The following is a 20,447-nucleotide window of genomic DNA, read 5'->3' on the forward strand; positions in this document are numbered from 1 at the left end:
AATCATCACATGAAAGTGTTTTTTCTTTCCCTATTTCTGCACTCGCATCATGGAAATCTTGTCAGCTGACGGCGGCGGCGGCGCTCGCCTTTGAAGTCGGTTTAAAAAAAAGGCTGTATTTAGTTTGCATTGTGTGCGGAACCTAATTTATAGGAGTTGACCCTGGCTCCTCGTTTGTGCGACAGCCATCTTAGAAAACAATGGCAGGAAGGCTCGAAACTTGAGAGGAACTGAATCTGCTGTTTTCCAATTTTTTTCCCCCACCCTCCTCTTCTTATTCAACAGAGAAAATTTCCCTCCCCGAGTCAAATAGCTCTGTTTTTCGTGTCCAACAGGAGCCATAAACTGATGTCTAAGCATTCCATGGCCAGGCAATAGGGCCTGTTTAACTGGACACATGGGGACAGTTGTTTTGTACCACATGGATCACGGGGGCCTTGCAGAGGAAGCCATGGCCGCCTGGCGACCCTGCGGTGACCCACTGGCCTCCTCGCGGAGGGATCAAGGCCTTGATGGCAGCCGGCTCAGGGTTAGAGGTTTAAGGGTAACAAATCAAGCAACACTTTAGCGGTATTTAACCCCCACATACCATCCCTCTCTAACTGTGTGAGCAGAGCATGACTGTGCAGAACAAACATAGAAACGCTTATTTTTAATCCTGTACGGAGGGGGAACAGAAACTTATCTGGTCGGGTTTAGGAGTGATTATAACGCAGTCAAGTCAAAGCAAATGTATCACTTTATTCACGTCGCACTTTATTTCATGTCTGTGCAGTCTGTGATTTTTTTTTTTACTCCCGTTTCTGCAGAGCGTAATGTGTACAAATAATTATAAAATGCATTCTCTGACGTCCTTCGCCCCTTTCACTTTCTGTCCTCTCATTGGTGTGTGTGTGTGTGTGTGTGTGCAATAAAGAAGAGGACAGGACGGAGACCCCCTATAGGCAGTGCATATCTGCCTCTAAAAGCATCACTCAAATTTATGCTCACTTCTGGTTCCTCTAGCCCAGCTGTGTTTCTTCCATTAGTATGTGCTCATAAAAGGTACTGGGGGCTGTAAAGATGTGCAACAGACAACTGCTGAATGGTCACCTTAAATTGGTTAACTCAGGTGTTTCTACGCACAACCATACACGTGCTGTTAATATTCATAAATACAATAAATATTCAAACCATTTCATCAAAAACACATTTATTAAAAAGCAAAATACTGAGAATTGTAACTGTACATGAGAGCATTTCTTTTTTTGACAGAAAATAAAAAGGACTTGCAAACAAACGTCCACAGAACACTGCAACTTCAGGCCCCACGTCGAGTTGTTTAATCAGTGAAACAATGGATTGTTAATTGTGTATTTTAAGCTTTTCCTGTTTGGGGAATTGGTATAATATTATAAGTGATTTTCAGATGCTTTTTTTTAAAATCAGGGTTTTACCAAAGTAGTAGAATTTAAAATATCCAAAACACCCGTCACCATCTCTTGCAAACGAACCTGAAGAGAATACATGGCACTTGAGGGCAAAGGGGTAAAAAAAAGGTTTTAAAAAACAACAACAAAAAAAACGACAATTCACATAAAATAAGCAGATGCGACGTAATGATGATAATCTCGTGTGGTGGTGTGAAGCTTTGCTTCAACCCTCCGTTATAATGTGAAGTGAAAAGGGTCACGGGGAGGTCAAATTTAATCAGAGATGATCCCGGAGAGGGAGGAAGAGGGCACGGAGTGACGCAGGTGAGAGACAGACGGACCACACCTCGCTTATCTGCCTATGTAACGGAGGAGGAAAGAGTGACAAAGGCCAGGGCTTTGAGTGTGATAAGAAAAGGCCTAATGTCCTGCCCTGGTCCTGGCTCTCGTTCTGGCTGTCCACTTGCAGGGGGGGCCATCCAGGGGCCAGGAGCTGATGACCACAACCAAGAAAGTCTCCGAGACAGTCTCCAGCACTGTCAGATATACAATGTGTTGGTGTGTAATTTACATGCGGTAGCTTTAAAGCATTGAAAGGGAGGAAGAAAGAGACGGACAGACTCGGGTCAGGTGGAGTTCAGGGCAGATTTCTTTTGGCCAGCAGTTTCACACTGCAGGAAAAACCAAATCACTTCTGCATCCAGGTATCCACCCCTGTTCAGCGGTAGCGCCCTCCCTGCCTCCTGGTCTTTTCTTTTGCTGTCCCACCATTCATCCTCCCCGTCCCAACGTCTCATCTCTTCTCACTCTTTGTCCTCACTCTGGCTCTTGCGTTGCCGGCTGGTCCTGCTGCGAGGCATGGCACAGGGTGGCAATGTCTGTGGGGAAGCAATCTTTGAGCAGGATACCTCTGTCTCTCTGGCAGTCCAGCTCGCCGATAAAACCGTACCAGTATATCACGAGGCCCGGACCAAACCTGCGGTGCAAGACAAAAAGAAGCAAAGCCGGGCTATTGTTAGTTCATCATCGCCGATGCTATCGATGAGCGATGCCTCTGCTCACATATTCAGATTTGCTTACAGCTGTGGACTCTGAATTAGGAAGACATGAGGAAGAAAAGAAGAAGAAGAGAGGAATGAGTTAGTGAATAGATGGAAAGACGGGACACCAGTGAGACTGATCTATGAAAGATAAGGTCACTTAGGTATTTTTGCTTTGATCACTGCGCAGGAAACGTGCGCTGAATCAAACAAAAAAAAAAAGCCGTCAGGGAGATTAAGATCTTTCTGACAGTGTGATACACACTCGATCACATTACAATGGCAGCGAAATAACAATAATCTGTGAAATAACAAACCTTCACACCAAGGCCTCCAGATCCTGTCATCGGAAGGCCTTGGCACACAGCCGAGCACGCAGAGTTCAACACCATGTCTGAGACTTAAAACACACCAGTGCATCTGCTGGTTAATGCGAGCCAGTCCAGCAGTGTCCAGCTGTTTCATTCACATCCACACTGAATGCCAAAGCGACTTTGCCTTAGTTGGCAAGCATCGCCGTCCCTAAGAGCTATAAATAATGAATTGCTCAGCAACTGAGAAGTCGAGTTAAGACTTTAAATGCAAGGTGTTGGTTTTTTTTTGTAGTGTCACTCTCTTATTTGTTGTTGCTATTGTGTCTGTAGCTGCAGAAATAATTAAAATGGAGGAGTGCTTTTCTGGGAAGGTGCAAGGTTTTTTTTCCCCCTCACAAAGACAATAAATCATCTTTTTTTTAAGCTGTTTATTATGCCCCAAAGAGCAACTGGTGGCCCCTCTCTGCCTCATATAGATCATACCTATTCTTTGAACATTAGCTGCCATGCATAAAGACATGTCACAGTTCAACTCTGGATGGAAAGCACCTCAGTTACCACATGCAAAACCAGATTCAGGGGGCTGACAGAGCCTCGGCCCCAGACACTTTATCCTTAGACAGTTAACAATGCTGTGAGGCCTCTGGAGATCTAGACAGGAAGCTCGCTGAAGGGCCAGAGAGAGCAGCAGAAGTTCAGCTTCAAGGTAAAGTGCATAAAACATTGAACCGGCAATCAATCATTGCGTATTAAAAGACTCCCGACACCCTATGTTGTTATTTTTGTAACAGTCACAGGAATCCCTTTGTCTTCCGCGTGGCTGTAATTTATGAGCATTTTATAAATACCTTTTTGGTTAAGTTTAAAACTTTGATGGATTCCGAGCCCATAAATTCAAGATCCACGGTGCAAAAAGTCAGCTGTCATGACATTGGAGTTACCTCACGTACACATGTACCGCACCGGTGTCGAAGTAGGCCTTGAGGCAGTGCATGTTTTACATACAGCGCTTGTCCGAAAGACGGACAAAAATGCGAGTGCAGACGCACAGACTCCTCCCCCCAGTGAGGCCCTTGCAGCAGTACATGCTCCCGCGGCCCCGTCCCCGCATTCTGCGTTTTACAGTGTGTGATTTACGGGCGCTGTATCTATGAGCAAACAGGCCAAAGCTAACAGCCCTGGAGAAAGCCCACAGATGCACGCTTGCAAGTTCACCGCAATGTCACACACATAGCTCAGCCCTCTTAGCGCCGCACAGAGCTCAAGCACCCGAAACTCTCATCGTTTCCATGGTCCACTGCTGCACATGCCCCCCCCCCCCCACCCCAACTCTTAAAATGGTAATGTTATGGAAACAAAACCTAAACATTTACATTAGATGACTTTAGAAAAAAGGGGTTATGGCTCTTCTTTTTATTCAGCTGGCGCGCCGTATGTATTTTCTGCGAGAGGTGAGGCAGAAAAGGGGGAGAAAGAGCAAAAAAGACCCGCTTGCTGGAAGTGAAGAGGGGCAACCTTCTGCTAAGGTTAAAGCTGTACATCAACAGATAAAGCCGACTTGTATGATACATCATGTTCAGGGTCTGTCAGTAGAGGCCAAGTGCAGATTGAAACACGCGGAATTATAAACACGGACGGGGGGGGGGGGGGGTTGTGGGGAGCCATGTCACCAAGGCCTTTCCATACCTTAAAGAAAATAAATAGACTTTGAATCCTACTCAGAATTAACACAAGTCAATACCACAGGGACCTTGAGGTAAAAATCTGAGATTAAGAAAATAAACAACATTTAGGGCGAAGGGAATCGTTAAGGCCTCAAGCGGATCCCTAAAGGATGAGATTCTTAAGAAGATTTTAAAGGAATAAACCAGATACTATTTATTTCATTTTTTATAGCAATTATAAATATATGACAATAGATTATATCCCTCTGAAGTTTGTTTTCCGTCACACCAGGAGAAGTGCATAGAGATCCGGTTTGAATTTGTGGCGCAAATTGATGGTTCATTACACGAGGCGGCTCGTCTTAACCCGACATGTGCTTATTACACGCGCCACCTCCGAGTCAGAGTCAACCATCTTTCAATAAACACCTAACTATGTAACGAGTCGGCGAAATTGTTTGTAGTAAAAAAAAAAAAATAAAAAAAAAAAACGTAGCTAATTTTAGCAAAAGGAGGCCACTTGACGAGCCGGGGAGTGGACGGCGGCTGCCAGCAAACTGCTTCTGCTGGTGATAATGAGCAGGAGGTGGTCGCATTTACAGCAGGTGCCAAGCGGCTCACTACTGCCGCTTAATGAGAGCGAGGCACTTAGGAACAAAAAGCCTTGAATGGAGAGGAGGGAGTGTTATTAGTGACTGCCAGCAAACACGCAGCGAGGCGAGCCTCACGCAGAGCTAACACAATAATATCTCGGCATCTCGGATGTGCAGCGGAAAGAACACTCGTAAAAAAAAAACCACACAACAACAACTGCTGCTAAAGCTCAAGTCCAAACTATGACAACTTTGCCTTTCTGATTTTGTGTCTGCCCTAAAAGTGGACGGAGGTCAGACGGCACGCCTCTCCAAAAACAAAAAAACACCTCAACAGTTCAACATTTGTACAGAACACACAGATCAAGGTTAATTTGATCTGCCACGTTTAGTGAGAAAAAGCCTAGCTGAAACTGCGGGCCGTGCACCTCTGCCAAAACACATCACACGACATGACGAATGATCAATAAAATCAAGACGAATCTGCGCTCGACTTTAAAAAAAAAAACACCAAAAAAAAACACACAAAAAAACCCAACTCATTTCATTTCACATGCCGCTCGGAGCCTTTTTAAACAAATGCCTGAGCAATGATTTAGACAGCATAAGCCTCTACCTGAGGGTGAACTCTATGTCTCCGAGGTCTCCCCACAAAGACCTCTTTGTTTTCAGCATCCATACATCAGGTCACAAGGTAGGGCCACTGAAGCACTGCCAAACATTAGCTTTAGTCAGTCATTTCTCCTCTCCTTGAAATGCCGGTATGGGAACCTGCTGAACCTCTTTTTTTTTTTAAGACGGAGAGCACGGAGAGCGATCGGGGGGTGAAAAGTATAGAGGAAGTGTAGGAGTCTCTGCGTGGGAGACAGACGAACTGTGTACATAGCAAAAATAAAGAACGAGTGCGCGTTACTGACAAATTGCCTGTTCCTTGGAGGTCAGTCTCTACGTATAGACAGCCTGCCTATAGGGAGTTTATTTACCAGGTCAGATAATGATGGTGTAATGTGTTTGTACGTGTGGGGTTTGAGCGCAGGGCAGTGACCTAGGATGCATACCAGGTGATAGGACCCTGCGACTGATTGTGTATTTTAATGGCCGCGCAGTAGCTGTTTGTAGCACGACGATGATGAAGTCGGTCCTGATAACGCAAGTGTTTGTGCACACAAATGAGGTATTTAAAGGCACAAGGGATGTCCTCAATGTCCCCATGCTACAAAGTATACAGCACATCCTATTGTCTGTACGTAACAGGAGATGAATGGGAGAGTTAACCTCTCGCAGGCCTGTTATTTACTCGTAGATCTAAAAATAGAACCTCTTTTTTTTCCTCTCTATTTTTCTTTATGGGTAGGGAAAAGTTCAACTCAGCTTAGGTATGTAAAACACAAATACAAGGCGGTTCAAACCTCCACAAGCACCATAATTAAGGTGGAATAGAGAGCAATAAAAAAGGAAAACATCTCCTGCCAGGTATAATTCTCACAGACATTTTTATGGCTTCTATCGATGGGGTATGGAAATGGAAAGTGGCACGGATGTGGTTCCTCTTTGTCACCGTTGGAGGTAGAGAGTGTTTTATGTGTGGAGGTGTGGAGGTGTGTAATGTGTGAGTTTGAGGGGCACGGGAGGTCAGGTGCAGTCAGTTTGTCATGAATCTCACACATTGGCAAGACGGAAATGTACGCACAATGAGTATTTGATGTCAATTTTGCATACGTACGATATCCCAAAAAATAAAAATATAAAGTTGCTAAATTAATAATCAATAATAATAATATATAATTGTGAAAACAGTGGTGTTACAGATACTGCGGCACCTTTTATTAATTTAGAAAGACAAAGTCAGACATGCACAACTGGGATTACTACATTAACTTCATATAAAAGAAAACACAACAGCACATATTTGTGAATCTGTTGGTTAAAACAAAGTAAAAGAAGCCTTTATTAAGCATTAAAGTTACATACATACATTATTTTTTAATCTGCTCTGTGACCCTTCAGTTTAAATCTACGTCCTCAGCCACTCGCTCCCACTAATCTGAATCTTATCACCTTATAAACACACGCACACACAATGTGACTCAATCCATCCGACTGTCGATTGATTACTTTGCTCGCCGATGCACGATTATGTGAATGAACGAATGCGCTTTTGATGGTCAACACGGAGAGCACAGATTCACAGCACCATTTGGTCCTGGTTAGGGTCTGTTTGTACAATATCATGCTTCCCAAACATCCTCCAGCCAAGAGGAGGGGAGGGGAGGGGAGGGGGGGGTCTTAATCAGTGTTTGGAACTCGTTAAGTCCCTTAACTGAGCATGTCGCCTACCACATTAGCAACACATATCAGAGGAACAAGTGTGTGTTGTGTGTGTAATGTGCACTGGTCCCTGCTAGATCTACCGCGTCATGGTCCAATGCTCCCTGACACACGCGGCTCTGCTCTGGATGTGGAGCGAAACCAAACAAGGTGTGGTCTGCTTTGGTCTTAGTCTGTTAAGTGTTCAGGAGTCGGTTCCAAAGCAGCGCATGGAGATACCGCACACGACAAAACAACCTTCCCGACGACAGCTCCGCGAGGACACCAGAACAGTCCGGATTAAAGTCTGATTGGAGTTTTGGAACAACTTGTATTTCAAAGAACTTTCAATCCTGCACTAAAATATCACCATTACATTCAGACTTGATAACAGAAATAAAAAAAAAAATACTCTGTATTATTCTCTGGCTGTGTGAAGGGTTAACAGTCAAACGGTCAGAGCTCACCTGATCTTCTCTCCTTTACCGACTCACCATGCTATATAATGACCTTCTATATCATGAACATGGCTTCATCTCTTCAGTTATGACACACTTGCTGCTAATATTATTAAATTATATTATACCAAGCGCCCGACTGAAATCATGAGTAGGCAATAATCATGTCCTTAAGGCACACAGAGCTCAGAATACAGATTACATTCGTTTTAACTATATAGGAGGTAAAAAAAATATCAGATGAAAAATGTCTTTTCACTGTTTTCAGATGAGACTCATTAGTCTCCGAAAGCCAAACACTGCCCACAGTGCTAATTTGGCAACCCCGTCTAGAGAATCCCTCTAGCCTTTGATGAGTCCCCAAGTCTGTAAGTTCTGCTTGGAGACAGGAAGCTCCCTGTGGTGGCAGGCGAGCGGGCTGGGGGGCTGGGGGGCTGGGAGGCTGTGCAGACGGAGAGGACTACAGCGTCAGGGGGATACATGCTCCTTTAACCTGTTATTGTGAACTCCCAGCAGCCCTGGCCGATAATTGCCACCTGTCTCTGGGGATACGCAGTCAAACGCGGGCAGAAAAAGACGACGGCCATTTTGTGTCTGTTGCCGCTCCCCGCCCTGGACATCCCGGGTCCTACTTCTGCCCCTTAACCCCGGTGGGTAATGTGTTTTCAATTTAGGATGATCCCCTACAACAGGCCCGAGCCCTAATCAACAACAGTTTGGAGTGTAACCCTATCTGCCCTCGCAAGGGCAGCGTCAGCCTGACTGGGCGCCTGCAAACCTGATGTGTCCAGCTGAGGAACAGAGTCGTGTGTGTGTGTGTGTGTGTGTATACGGATGATATCATGTTTGTACGCGAGGATGTGAGGTCACAGAATGTGTGCCTGATACACGGCCATTTGTTTTCCACTGATGCACCTGAAAATGAACATGTACACGCACACAAATGAGGATGCGCCGCGTTTTACTGCTCGATACCATCAACGGATTCAATTATATAGAGACAGCATCATGTTATGGAAATGAAATGAATGAGTTAATCACATGGTTCTGTTCTAGAACCTGAGCTTTTACCCTGTATGTCTCCTTTCGACAGTAATGCCAGGGAGCACCACAGACAGTTTCACTGTTACACAGGTGACAGCCAGCTGGATTTATTTGCAAAGCCAGATGAAACTTATCGGGTAGTCAAACTTCAGGAAAGTCTGTCTGTAAGACATTTCTACAGTTCAACTGTAGGAGAGCTTAAAGTCATCTCAGATCAGGACATGACATTTGCCTCACACAAAAAACAAGTCTCTAACTAGAGCTGCAACTAGCGATTATTTTCATAATCGATTCATCTGTCGATTATTTTCTCGATTAATCGTTTGGTGTTCAGAATAATATAGAAAACCTTCAAAAATGTTGATCGGTGTTCATCAAACCTGGAAATAATGATGTTCTCAAATGTCTTGTTTTGTCCACAAAGCAAAATGATTGACTTTTAATGATTTCATTGTTATCCAGAGCAAAGAAATGAAGAAAAGATTCACATTTAAGAAGCTTAAACAATCGGAAATTTTGTTTTTAATCATGAAAAAAGCTTCAAACCAATTATTCGATTATCAAATAGTTGTCGATGAATTTAGTAATCGATTAATAATCGAGTCATCGATTAATCCTTTCATCTCTTTTTTTTAACTATAACTCTTTAACTCAAAGGGATAATTAAAGGTGAGTATTTGTTGCCTCTACACATGACAACTGCAATCCTGTGTTGTCAGGGTGACCCAATAAGTCAGTTGATGCAAGAAAGCTGATGCACTAATATTAACAGTAATTAGAAAATAAGCCCCTCTGCATGGGCTCCATTAATAATATTCAAAATCCTTGATGCCCTTAATGATTTTTTTTTTTTTTTTTTACAAAAGCAGGCCAGTTCCATACCGAAAAAGAAATTAAACGACTATAATGGAGGTTAAATGATCAGATATCAGTCTACAGTTTCAATTTGCTGCCACTTCAGTGAGGGCTGGATAGAAAGAAAAGGCATGGGGAGGCAGGTGTGAATGTTTGTTGTGCACGGCCTCCTGGCCTCTGCATCCACGAAGAACAGAACTCTGGCCCAAAATTAGAGTGTGGCCTCTAATGTCTCCCTGGGAAGGAAAAAAAAAAAAAAGAGGCCTGGCTTTCGTCCAAGTCAGCACCTTTGGAAGTGCAGTCGTGTTACCACCACTAAATCAACATGTCAGCGCCCAGGCCGGTGAACTTCTTCACCCAGACTCCAGTGCTCACAGCTACCTCACACACCTCATGAAAATGGCATGAAAGTCTGCTAAAATGTGAAAAAGGGAAGAAAAAAAAGCTCCCCTTTTCAGTTTCGCATGGACCCATTTGCAACGTTATTATCATTAACAGACACAGAAACCGTATATTGTTACTCGCTCTTGAACCAAGACCTGCTGCGACAAACCCGGCGAATACCGGGTTGAAGTATCCTCACCGTCAACCTTGGCCTTTGAGGCCAAAATGGAACCGTCTCACTTTGTGCGGCAAATTTGGAGATGAACGCTGGGGCGAGGGACCACAGAGAGCCGTGTGCTTACTCGGCAGTCTGTTTACATTCCTGAGGGCAATTTTAGCCCCTGGGGGTGGGGGTGGGGGGGCTGACATGTCGTTGGGGCTTGTCAGTGGTGGACGGGCAAGTCAGCACAGTGGCGGCACCTGGACTTGTGGGTGGTACGCAGAAAAAAAAAAAAAAACATGCACACAAGCATCCAGCAAACAAACCGCTGGAACGGTGTTTGTGCCGTTTGAAAACTGAGATTTTCTTTATACAGATGAAGATTTTAAAGCTCCAGGTTGCGTCTTCCAAATAACCATCAGTGAGAGAAGCTGACAAAAAGAAACGGGAGTGCGACACGTTCAACAGGCCGCCGCCACAGAGCTCCATTATCTTTATACAACACGGGATGACCTCCAGTGTTTTCACTGATGATCTGGGGCGCAAATCTAATTTCATTGTAGTTTTTAAAAATTTGCTGTGCAAACAAAACAATACGTCTCACGGCTCAAGACTCACTCTGAGGGCTTCTGTGTGCGTGTTGGGATTTGTCTTTTTATTAGTCCCAGCCCAGAGTGTCCCTTCAAAGGGGCAAGAAAGCAAGATGTCCATGTGTGTTTGCAGTGTGACTGCACGTGTAAGCGAGAGGGGGAGAGGAGACGGCCAGAGAGAGAGGGAGAGAGAGAGAAGGAGGGAGAGACACTCGGAGCTTATCGAAACTAATTAGGCGAGGGATCAGGATGGAAGTTAAATACTGAGCTACATGTAATGAAAGAAGCAGAGTGGGGGACATCTAGGGGTCAGGCCCACACCAAACAGTGGTCCTCAGGCAATCTGGTATTGATTTTCACTTGTTTGGGAAAGAAGGTGGACGGGTGGGTTGGTGGGAGGGAGGGAGGGAGGCGCGTAGAGAGAGAGACAGTAGGGCAGAGTCTAAGGGTCTCCCGAGTTGTCAACTTGACAGTTTAACCCCTTTCGGAGGAGAACAAACAAACAGAGGGATCTCCTGAGCTGACAGCGTTGATCTGTCACAGCGATGACACTGCAAAGCCCCAACAATGCCCACACAGGAGGGAGAGAGGGAGGGGGGGGGGGATGGATATAGATATGCACAGGCACATTCCCCAACCCGAAGAAGATATGCCTGTGTTCTGCTAAAGATCTGGAGAGTGCAATCTCAAAAGAATCTGCACTTAGAGACATTTAAGGGGCGGAAATAAATCCAGTGATTTACACTCCGTTTCCATTGAAACTTACCATTAAATCTAAGATCAAATACGTATTTGCACATTACGGGCATGTGATATTTATAAACAATTATAAGTAGTAAGTGACAGGCTGTCAACTCCATCAATTACATTCTGTTATGTACCCAACGCAAATTGTGTCTCTAATAAAGCGATATGGGTCAGCGTCCACAAACGACACAGAGACAGACACACAGACGTCAGCGCTCATCCCTTGTCACTCAAAGTTGGAGGGCCGTCACCCCGAGCACCTTTCCTCTCATGTCCTTAAACACTTGAAGACCCTCTTTCTCTCGCGCCCCCCCCCCCTCCCAGACTGCCTCGTGGCTTTGTCACACTGCCCCCCCCCCCCAACCCGCCCCTTGTCCCCCTGTCCACATCAAATTAGAGGGGCCCCTGCAGTCCCCATTACGGCCTGGGAATGCTCCATCATGACGTATGCTACGGGGTCCCTCACTTGTCAGCAGTTGTCAGACAGATAGGGAGTCTGGAAACACACAGTTGACAGGTAATCTTAATGTCTTCAATTAGCCCAATTAGGCCTGTCATAAACAATTCCAAAAGTGCTCGACCAACACAAACAGATAGACGCACGCACAAGTGCACACGGGCACACACTCGCAAAACAAGGTCTGCGGGGTATTAATGAGAAGGGTAATGGATATATCAGCGGATGGTTGACTTGCCTTTTGTTTCAGGGTGGTGGTAGGGTGTGTGTGTGTGTGTGTGTGTGTGTGTGTGTGTGTGTGTGTGTCCATCCCTTGCTCTCAGCTGTACACTGCTGGCTGCTACCTGGTCAGTTCAAATTGTGCTATCTCCTTTCATTAGTGCGTCGCTGGATGAGAATCTGAAAGGCTGTGACAAAATTCATTTGAGACGAGTCGGAGCAGATTGCCTGAAGCAGGTGCTGCATGGGAGATAAAACAAAAGCTGCACGTCTGTGTGTGTGCATGTGTGAGTGAGAGAGAGAGAGAGAGAGGGAGAGAGGGAGAGAGTCTTCACATTCTGTTCTTTTTCTTGCTATGGTAAATGAGTAATGACACAAAAGTACTTCTGAAAAAAAAGAAAAGAAAAGAAAGGGCAGGGACCAGATAGGAATTGGCCCGGCGATTACAAAACTGTGGAGAAATCCAAATATTGTTTTTAGCATGACTAAATAGGCCAACACCTTTCTCTTTCTGTGCCTTGGCTGCGCGATAACTAACAGAGTTTGATTTGCTCTCTCCTTTACAATATCTTATCGCAGAGCAATGGTGACACCCCACTACATCATCGGCTTTTGTCCTCTAACCGGTTCTTTAAATTCACCCATTTGCGTTCACTATCAATTTCTTTCTCTCCGTTTCGCAAACACCCAGAGGCGCGAGCTGATGTTTAAAATTGAGATTCCACAGTTTGGAAACCCAAGCAAAGCAAGCATCAATATTTGAGCGAGGGCTTCACATCAACACGGCCTTCATCTTCTGTTCAGAGGCCCCCGAAATGTGCTGACACGTTCAATGCAAGCACCCGGCACACCAATGTCGGAGCATAAAATACAAAGGCAACAAAAAACAATTAACACATATTGTTTTAAAACCAAAAGCAATATGGTGAACGGTGAAATCCTGCGGCACAAGACGAACCGACCGCTATCAGCAAAATCAGTGATGGACCCTCTAACTCTACCTCTGATCTTTACCTCAAGTGACGGCTGGAATGCCATCTGATGAAAAAAAAAAAAAAAAAGAAGGAAGGAAAGAGAGAGAAAAGCCGTCACTTGGAAGTTGTAATAGGAAATTGCTCTTGGCAACTATTTGTTCAAGCACTGGATTTTTTTTTTTTTTTTTTCGTTTTTATGCCAACCCAGCGAGACCCCATTGGAAAACAGGGCAGGTCCCCCTAATGAGTAATCTATTTCAAAGCAGTCGTGTCTGGGCATGACAGTTTACTGAGAGGCTTGAAGAACTGGTAATTACCAGTGTTACGGGGCAATTAATGCATATTACACTGCAGCACTCATGGCGGTGACTGTCAGCTCCCCAATAAAAATGAGCACTCTTCAGCTAAAGGGTGACATTAATTGGGCCCTTAATGACTATGCAGAGGAACCAAGCCAAATAGGAACAAAACAGGGGACTCACTCTGACTCCAGCAGAGGGCTGGAAATTGGACTAAAAATGAGATTAATTGCTGTTTAGAAAAAAAAAGGGGAAAATGTGGCAAGGGGAAGGGAGAGAAAGAGGTTGGAATTATAGGGTGCAGAGAGCAAGTGCTCCACATACTGATGACAATTAAATTTATTATTTCATACTGTATTTTCTTTACCTTCAAAAGGTTATTTAAAGAAGCGTTTAAACTTCAATATGGCGACCAGCAACTATTTTCTTTGGAAAGATGAAGATAATAAAGGAATAATTGAGCAGTGTGTATTTCCAAACTGAAGATTTTGTATTTTTTCCGTGTGCCGGTTTGAACATGCGTTCCTGTTTGTGTGTGAGTACCGTCTCAAGCTAATGAAGCGGGGATCTCCCTTTTCACCGTGATGTCAGCGCACAAACACAGGAAACACACTTGTCACCGAAACAATATGCTAAATCTGGCAAGTAGAGATAAGTTTTTTTTTTTTTTTTTAAAAGACTGTTTTTTTTGGTCTTTCTATAAAAAGGTAACTTTTTTTTTCCTTTCGCACTGGGCCTACTACACTACGGCTGGAGTTGAGGCTGATTTTGTTTTTTAGTTTGGATGCGGTTGCTAAGGCAACCTCTAGTAGCAGTAAATATCATATCATACAGTATGGACATGCAGCTTTAATGAGTGAAAGATTTAAGGGATTTGCCTCGCTGAACAAACGGCCACACATATCACAACCCACACACTGTACATTGATCATCTTAAATCACACTTTGGTGAAATATAAAGAAGGATAAAAGAAGCATATTTAGATGCAGTATTTTCCATAATGTGTGATAGAGAATAATCATCTTAAGAGGCAAGTGTTGTGAATGTCTGGGTTACACATGCTCCTGTGAAGCCTCAGGCCTAAAGTGTATCTTTGCAACAGTCAATAAAACATTAAGCAAAGCTTGAATCAAAAACGTAAATCTGGCAAATTGCAGGCCTTCCAACCCCAGTGATGTTTGTTCAGATGGAGATCAATAATGTGGCGAGGCCGTGAAGATGAACGGTGCACACGCGGGCAAACACCACCTGCATACGCATCCGCCAAATGATAAAAAATATCAGCATGCAAAACATGCCGTCATTTGCATACATTTTTGATTTTCCGTGCTATTTAAATATGCGGTTAGAAATAGTCCAGCGCTGCCTCTTGCGCTGTCACGCTGCACACTCACACTGTCATTGGCCCTGATAGAACTCTTCCTCTTCAAAGGGAGCTTTGCAGCGAAGAAGAGAATGAGCAAATATTTGAATTGCAAAAACACATCATCTTTTTTTGCGAGGGGAGTAAAAAAAAAAAAATCCAAGGGAACTTTTTAAAGACACCCGCAGACCCACAAGAAAGCCAGCATATTCATAGCGTAAGCACTCCTCTTGCTAATTTACCATATCCAAATTTGTGTAATGGGATGTGACACGTTTTAGAGGGGATTGCAGGGGGGAGAAGAAAAAAAAAACTTTAATTTGAGGAGAAAACCATAAAATGCTTAAGCTGCGACTGTATTTAACCGAAATCCACCACACAAATCCAGGTTCTCAGACAACCTGACACCAGTTTGATTACAGACTGGAGTGTAATTAGCTACTTAAGTTATCATCTGGAAGGTTGGAATGAGCAGCACCGACTTCCTTACTGGCTATTTCAGCAAATCTTAAGAGGCCTTTCGTTTCAGCGGCAGCAGCAGCAGCAGCAGCAGCAGCAGCAGCAGCAGCAGCAGCAGCAGCAGCAGCAGCAGCAGCAGCAGCAGCGGCATTTCCCTCAGGATTGAGCAGCGCCAGTTTACAACCATTGACATGTAACCACTCCAGGAGAATCTCTAGCTTCCACATTTTTGCAGAAGTTACTGAAAGAAAGTGCAATAAATAATCTTAATGACAAATCAGTAATATGATTCATAGCGTATTGGAAAGCATGAGGTCCCCCCACGTTGATGCCAGGATAAATAGGACGCTTAAGCCAAAACTTACAAATCTAGTCATGAAAAGCCATGAACAACATTAACAGCAATAAATACCCATCTTCAGACATCTGAAAAAAACACCCCGGCGAAAAAAGGGGGGGGGGGGGGGAACACTCCTCTCCTGTGTTTATGATTGTTAATTTATTTACCGCAGGTTCCGCGCTACCTTGAATTTTAAGTTTGGGAAAATACGAGCGTCTCAAAACACACAGTCAGAGAAATGTCTAGGTCGTGGAGAATTAAATAAGAGGCAAAATAAACTGTGGAAACAGACAAGCAGGGGGGGGGGGGGGGAATCAAGGGTGCATTTTATTTAAAAAAAATTAGCACGCCAAAACTTTCAATATAAGACAAACAATTGGTGGATTATATACGAGTTCATTAATGAGTTAAAAATCCCAATACATAATCCACATCTCACACAACCCACCAGTCCAACCCTCGAGTGGCCTCTACCCCGTCTGCTCACAAGTAGACAACTTGGAGACAGGTCTGAGCAGAAATCAAACGTGCATGATGGATAGCTTTACTGCACAATGACCTCTGTCACTGGGTTCTTGCCCTAAATCAATGCCGGCGATAAGGGCTCGGCAACAGCGCTCACCTTGGTATGTTCACCAGCAGACCTTATCTACGGCAGGAGGAAGTATGAGTAATAACCAAAGACAAGCTACGACAAAACCACTAACCCCACCTTGTCAAACATAATTTACAATGTATATTCAGCTCAAACCCCCCCCTCCCCCCAAACCCGCCGCCCCCTCCAACTCGCCACTGCTAAAATAGTAATTATGAGAACCGGAGAGATTTGGGACTCAGCGTTTGAAAGATTTAACCTGTTTGTGAGAACGGTTTGCACATAATATTTGGTCCAAGGCTTCATATTAAACACGGGGTCTGCAGACAGAGACTTACTCTTGATACACTTAAGTGAAAGCACATATTCCTTTAAAAAAAAAAGGAAAAAAAAAAAGAAAATATGAATGAGATCCTTAAATTTGAGGACTGTGTGGAGTGTCCAAACTTTCAGTGATGCATTTGAGGAGAGGTTGGAGGTGAAAGTTGAGCGAAGGGCTGACAGGAAGTAGAAGCCAAGACTTTATGAAGATTACGCCACTGAGAACTCGGAGACCTCTCAGTAGTTCTTCAGTGTGCGTGTGTGTGTGTGTGAGACGGAGTGAGACGCGCACAAGAGAGTGTGCGGCTAAAGTGAGCGAGCGCGCTTCCAGGCAGTCGCATCAAAACGGGAACGAGAGACCAAACGTGACGTGAAAAGTTGCAATTAGCTGACCCCTTTCCTCCTCGTGTCACAGTTTGAAAGGCCCTGCCTCTAAAAGCCACAATTAAAATACGCTCGCTTTCTCGTTCAAAATGACTGGTGACAAGGTTAGTAATATTTCAAGTAACTGCAAAAACATTCTCGTGGCTGTAATCCTTTTTTTCCATCACTTTGCAGGGGCGCAGGTAACCTCGGAGAGAGTTTCCCATGAACTCAGCGCTACAATTTGAAAACAAAACGGTCGACGGAGGGGAGGGAGAGAAAAAAAAAAAAAAAAAAAAAGAAACGAGCCGTTCAAAGTTTCATTCAGTGTTTTGTTTCACCCGGCGAGTTGAAGCTAAATGTTTTGCCATCATTACTCAGAAAATTTATCTCCTTTCTAATTCAAACCACTACAAATATTTAAAACAGAGCCAGTAGACTTTTTCCTGCAAACCGCGAACCCCATCCTTAGCAGGGACTTTAGGGGGTGAGAACTGTCAGCAGCTACGGTTTCTCACTGTTAAACTCCCGCCATAAACAAATTAAGAAATGTGTAATCTGTGGTCCAATGGTTTAACCAAAAGGACGGTTAAAAAATACATAAAATAGTGCATAGCAATCTTTAAATATTATTATTTTTTCTTCCCAAGGTCATATTGTAGTCACAACATTGTTTTGGGAGTTTTTTTTGCAACTTTCGTAAAGTTAATAGTTTTCACATCCACTCCAGCCACAGGAGAAGCCAATGTAAAGTGTCGGGCCGGACAGTGAGCCAGCCAGGGCTTTAGCTGCAGCTGCGCTCAAATTGAAGTGGCACTTTCTGTCAGAGGCCTTTCACCAGACAGCTCTATCCTGCCCTTTTACTCATAACCTCCATGACACAGTGACAGCCATTACACACACACACACACACACACAAAAATTCAAGCTGGTCACTTAAAAAACACACACAGTGGTTATTGAAGAGACAGATTCTGGGGGTTTTACATGGTGGAAGATTCATGGCGGAAAACATGCCAGCCGATAGCGAAATCACTCAAAATGAGAAATACAAAAGGGGCCCGATGCACGGCGCAAGAACTTCATCACAGGGTTTGGATTTCACGTGTTCAGAAATGACGCCTTTTGTTATTTTGCATCAAACCAAGACGGATTAGGTGTTGACTTCCCACCTATGATGAAATGTTACATCAGAGTTTGACTTCCAATCATATCATTACCCCGTTAACTTGTATGTGGCGGACGTACAACAGAGAGGAAAGAATACATCAGCGTCAGTCACTCTGAGCGCACATTTACAACAAGGAGTTTCAATAGGACGCACTGGAAATAGCAGAATTTATGGACCCGACATAGCTTGTGGAGACAAATCTGTTGACCCGATAGATCTCGTACATTAACTCGCAGAATTGATGAGCAAAATCAAAAGGTCAGCACTTGGACACAGGCTCCTCATGTGTCTTTGATTACACACTCCCACTAAGGGATCGGCAAGCAGAGATGTTTAAGCTATCAGGCAATCAGACCGCCGAGAGACGTGAAACTCAAACCAGAGACGGGAGAGGGCTGCCTGGGAACAAAGATGGGGGAAGAAGTTTCTGATGAAGCTTTTTAACAAATGCCAGGCCAGTAAGGAAAAGACTCAGATGTGCTTGTATCTCTTTCAGTGTTTCTGGCAACAAGGCAGTGAAGTGAATTAATACTGAAATATAAAGCAAAGTTCACAAAAACAAATACCTCTTCATCTGGTGTTTTAATTCGGTTACTTACGGAACATCAGTCAAGATGACTGCCATGAGGTACAATCAGATATAGGTCTTACGTCGTGAAACAAACAACCCCAACCATATATCAACATTATTCCAGGAGACGGATGAGGTCATACGACTGAAACCAAAAAATGTGAAAATCCGGTCTTAACTGCAAATGAATGATGGAGCCAAATTAAAAACAGCATAGTTGCTTTAGTAATTTATTCCGAAACAGACGCAGAAAATGTTGCTCTGTAAAATAAAATTTTGAAAAACTGAGTAAGTTTAAGCTTTGTTGCCTGTACTAAACTCAATAATATAATCTTTTTGCTAAGAGGTAAGACTATATACCCCTTTTTTTCTATAAAATTTAATTTTTATCTACCTTTTTTTGGAATACTTGACATAAAAGACTGGGGAAATGATTCCAGTGTACAGAAAGAATTCACAGCTATACAAAAAGATTAAATCGGTGGAGAGAAAGGAAAATAAGCATGGGTGGTATCGAAAGAAAAACAAGGTTGTGTCAGGGACACTGGGGCCTATAAAAAGCTGCCTACTGTCTAGGTTATCTATAAGGAACCACTTATCAAAAGCGACCAGCTCCACACACTGACGGATGGGCCTCCGCAGACCAAGAGTACCATGCACATTATCTGGTAAACACAGAGCTGCTCTTTAAACACAAAAGGCAGAAATATGACGTTGTTTTCTCGGCTGTCATTGGGTAAAAAAAATTATTCTGTTTATTTTTGGTCAGAGAAGGGAAAAAAAAACAAAAAACACATTGCTGACCAGAATAGAAAAGTGATTTAAATTAAACTAGTTCTTAAATGGTTCAAAGAAATCTACACTATAGAGCAACCCATTTAATCCTCCTTAAAAAGCTGTTAAACACTTTGCCACACAATAATGTTATCCACATGACACATAAATACAACTGAAATAGAAATGACTGCACTTTTCTCACTGTCTGAGCAAACTGAATGGTAGAAAAGGAAAAGAACAAATTGCACCCATTCAATTCAATTGGATTCTTGTCTTGGTCTCAATCATTTCTTTGTGAAAGGCCGCAGGACTCATGGTCCAGCGCTCTCCTCAGGCCTTGGGAGGACCTCCGTCCTCTTCAACAAAGAGGTTCAAATGCAATTTGGCACTCGAGTTGGGGCGGCACTGAAACGCTTCTGAAGGAGCTGTGAGGTGTGAGGTGCACGAAATCAACTACATATAGAAAACCTTAAATATTTTTAGCCTTTATGTGAGATTCAGCAAAAAAAAAAGGGCATAAATAATGTCATCCTATTTGACATGATCTCTAAAACACACACATATGAGAGACATAGCAAGAATAACGTACTGCACTGAGCACTGAGTCTATTTGTCTGTGCTTTTTCTACGTCAAAACTTTACAAGTTTATACACAGAGTATATGTTGTATGTAATGTTTTTTGGAGGGCAAGCAAAATTCGTGTCTTAGATTGTGTTAAAAAAAAAAAGAAAAAAAAAAAGTCGATCTAATCCTTGTCCTCTACTTTTCTGTATGTTTGATAAATGCTCTGAACTCCTTCCTGGAATGAAAAGCCAGAAGGTCACCGTAGATGTAGAGCGAAAGACACGGGTGGGGGGGGGGGAGAGGCAGTGAGAGTAAATGTAGTATGTTAGTGTGTGTGTGTGTGTGTTGGAAGCGGGGGATTCTCTGCAAATCTGATGACATAGACCGTGAAAGCTGACAAAAAA

The 20,447-nt window shown here is 43.6% G+C and overlaps 1 protein-coding gene across 2 annotated transcripts in view; it reads right to left on the reverse strand.

The window, feature by feature from the left end:
- Positions 1 to 1,754: 1,754 nt before the first annotated feature.
- The window catches only part of cdin1 (CDAN1 interacting nuclease 1), a 52,081-nt gene continuing 33,388 nt past the window's right edge, over positions 1,755 to 20,447 (reverse strand). For both annotated transcript variants that reach the window (XM_058614518.1, XM_058614519.1), the window contains one exon: positions 1,755 to 2,388. In XM_058614518.1, the coding sequence (XP_058470501.1) occupies positions 2,229 to 2,388 (160 nt within the window). In that variant the 3' untranslated portion in view covers positions 1,755 to 2,228. The remainder of the gene's footprint in view (positions 2,389 to 20,447) is intronic.

Source organism: Solea solea, chromosome 18, assembly GCF_958295425.1.
Source record: "Solea solea chromosome 18, fSolSol10.1, whole genome shotgun sequence".
In the NCBI taxonomy this organism is placed as follows: domain Eukaryota; kingdom Metazoa; phylum Chordata; class Actinopteri; order Pleuronectiformes; family Soleidae; genus Solea; species Solea solea.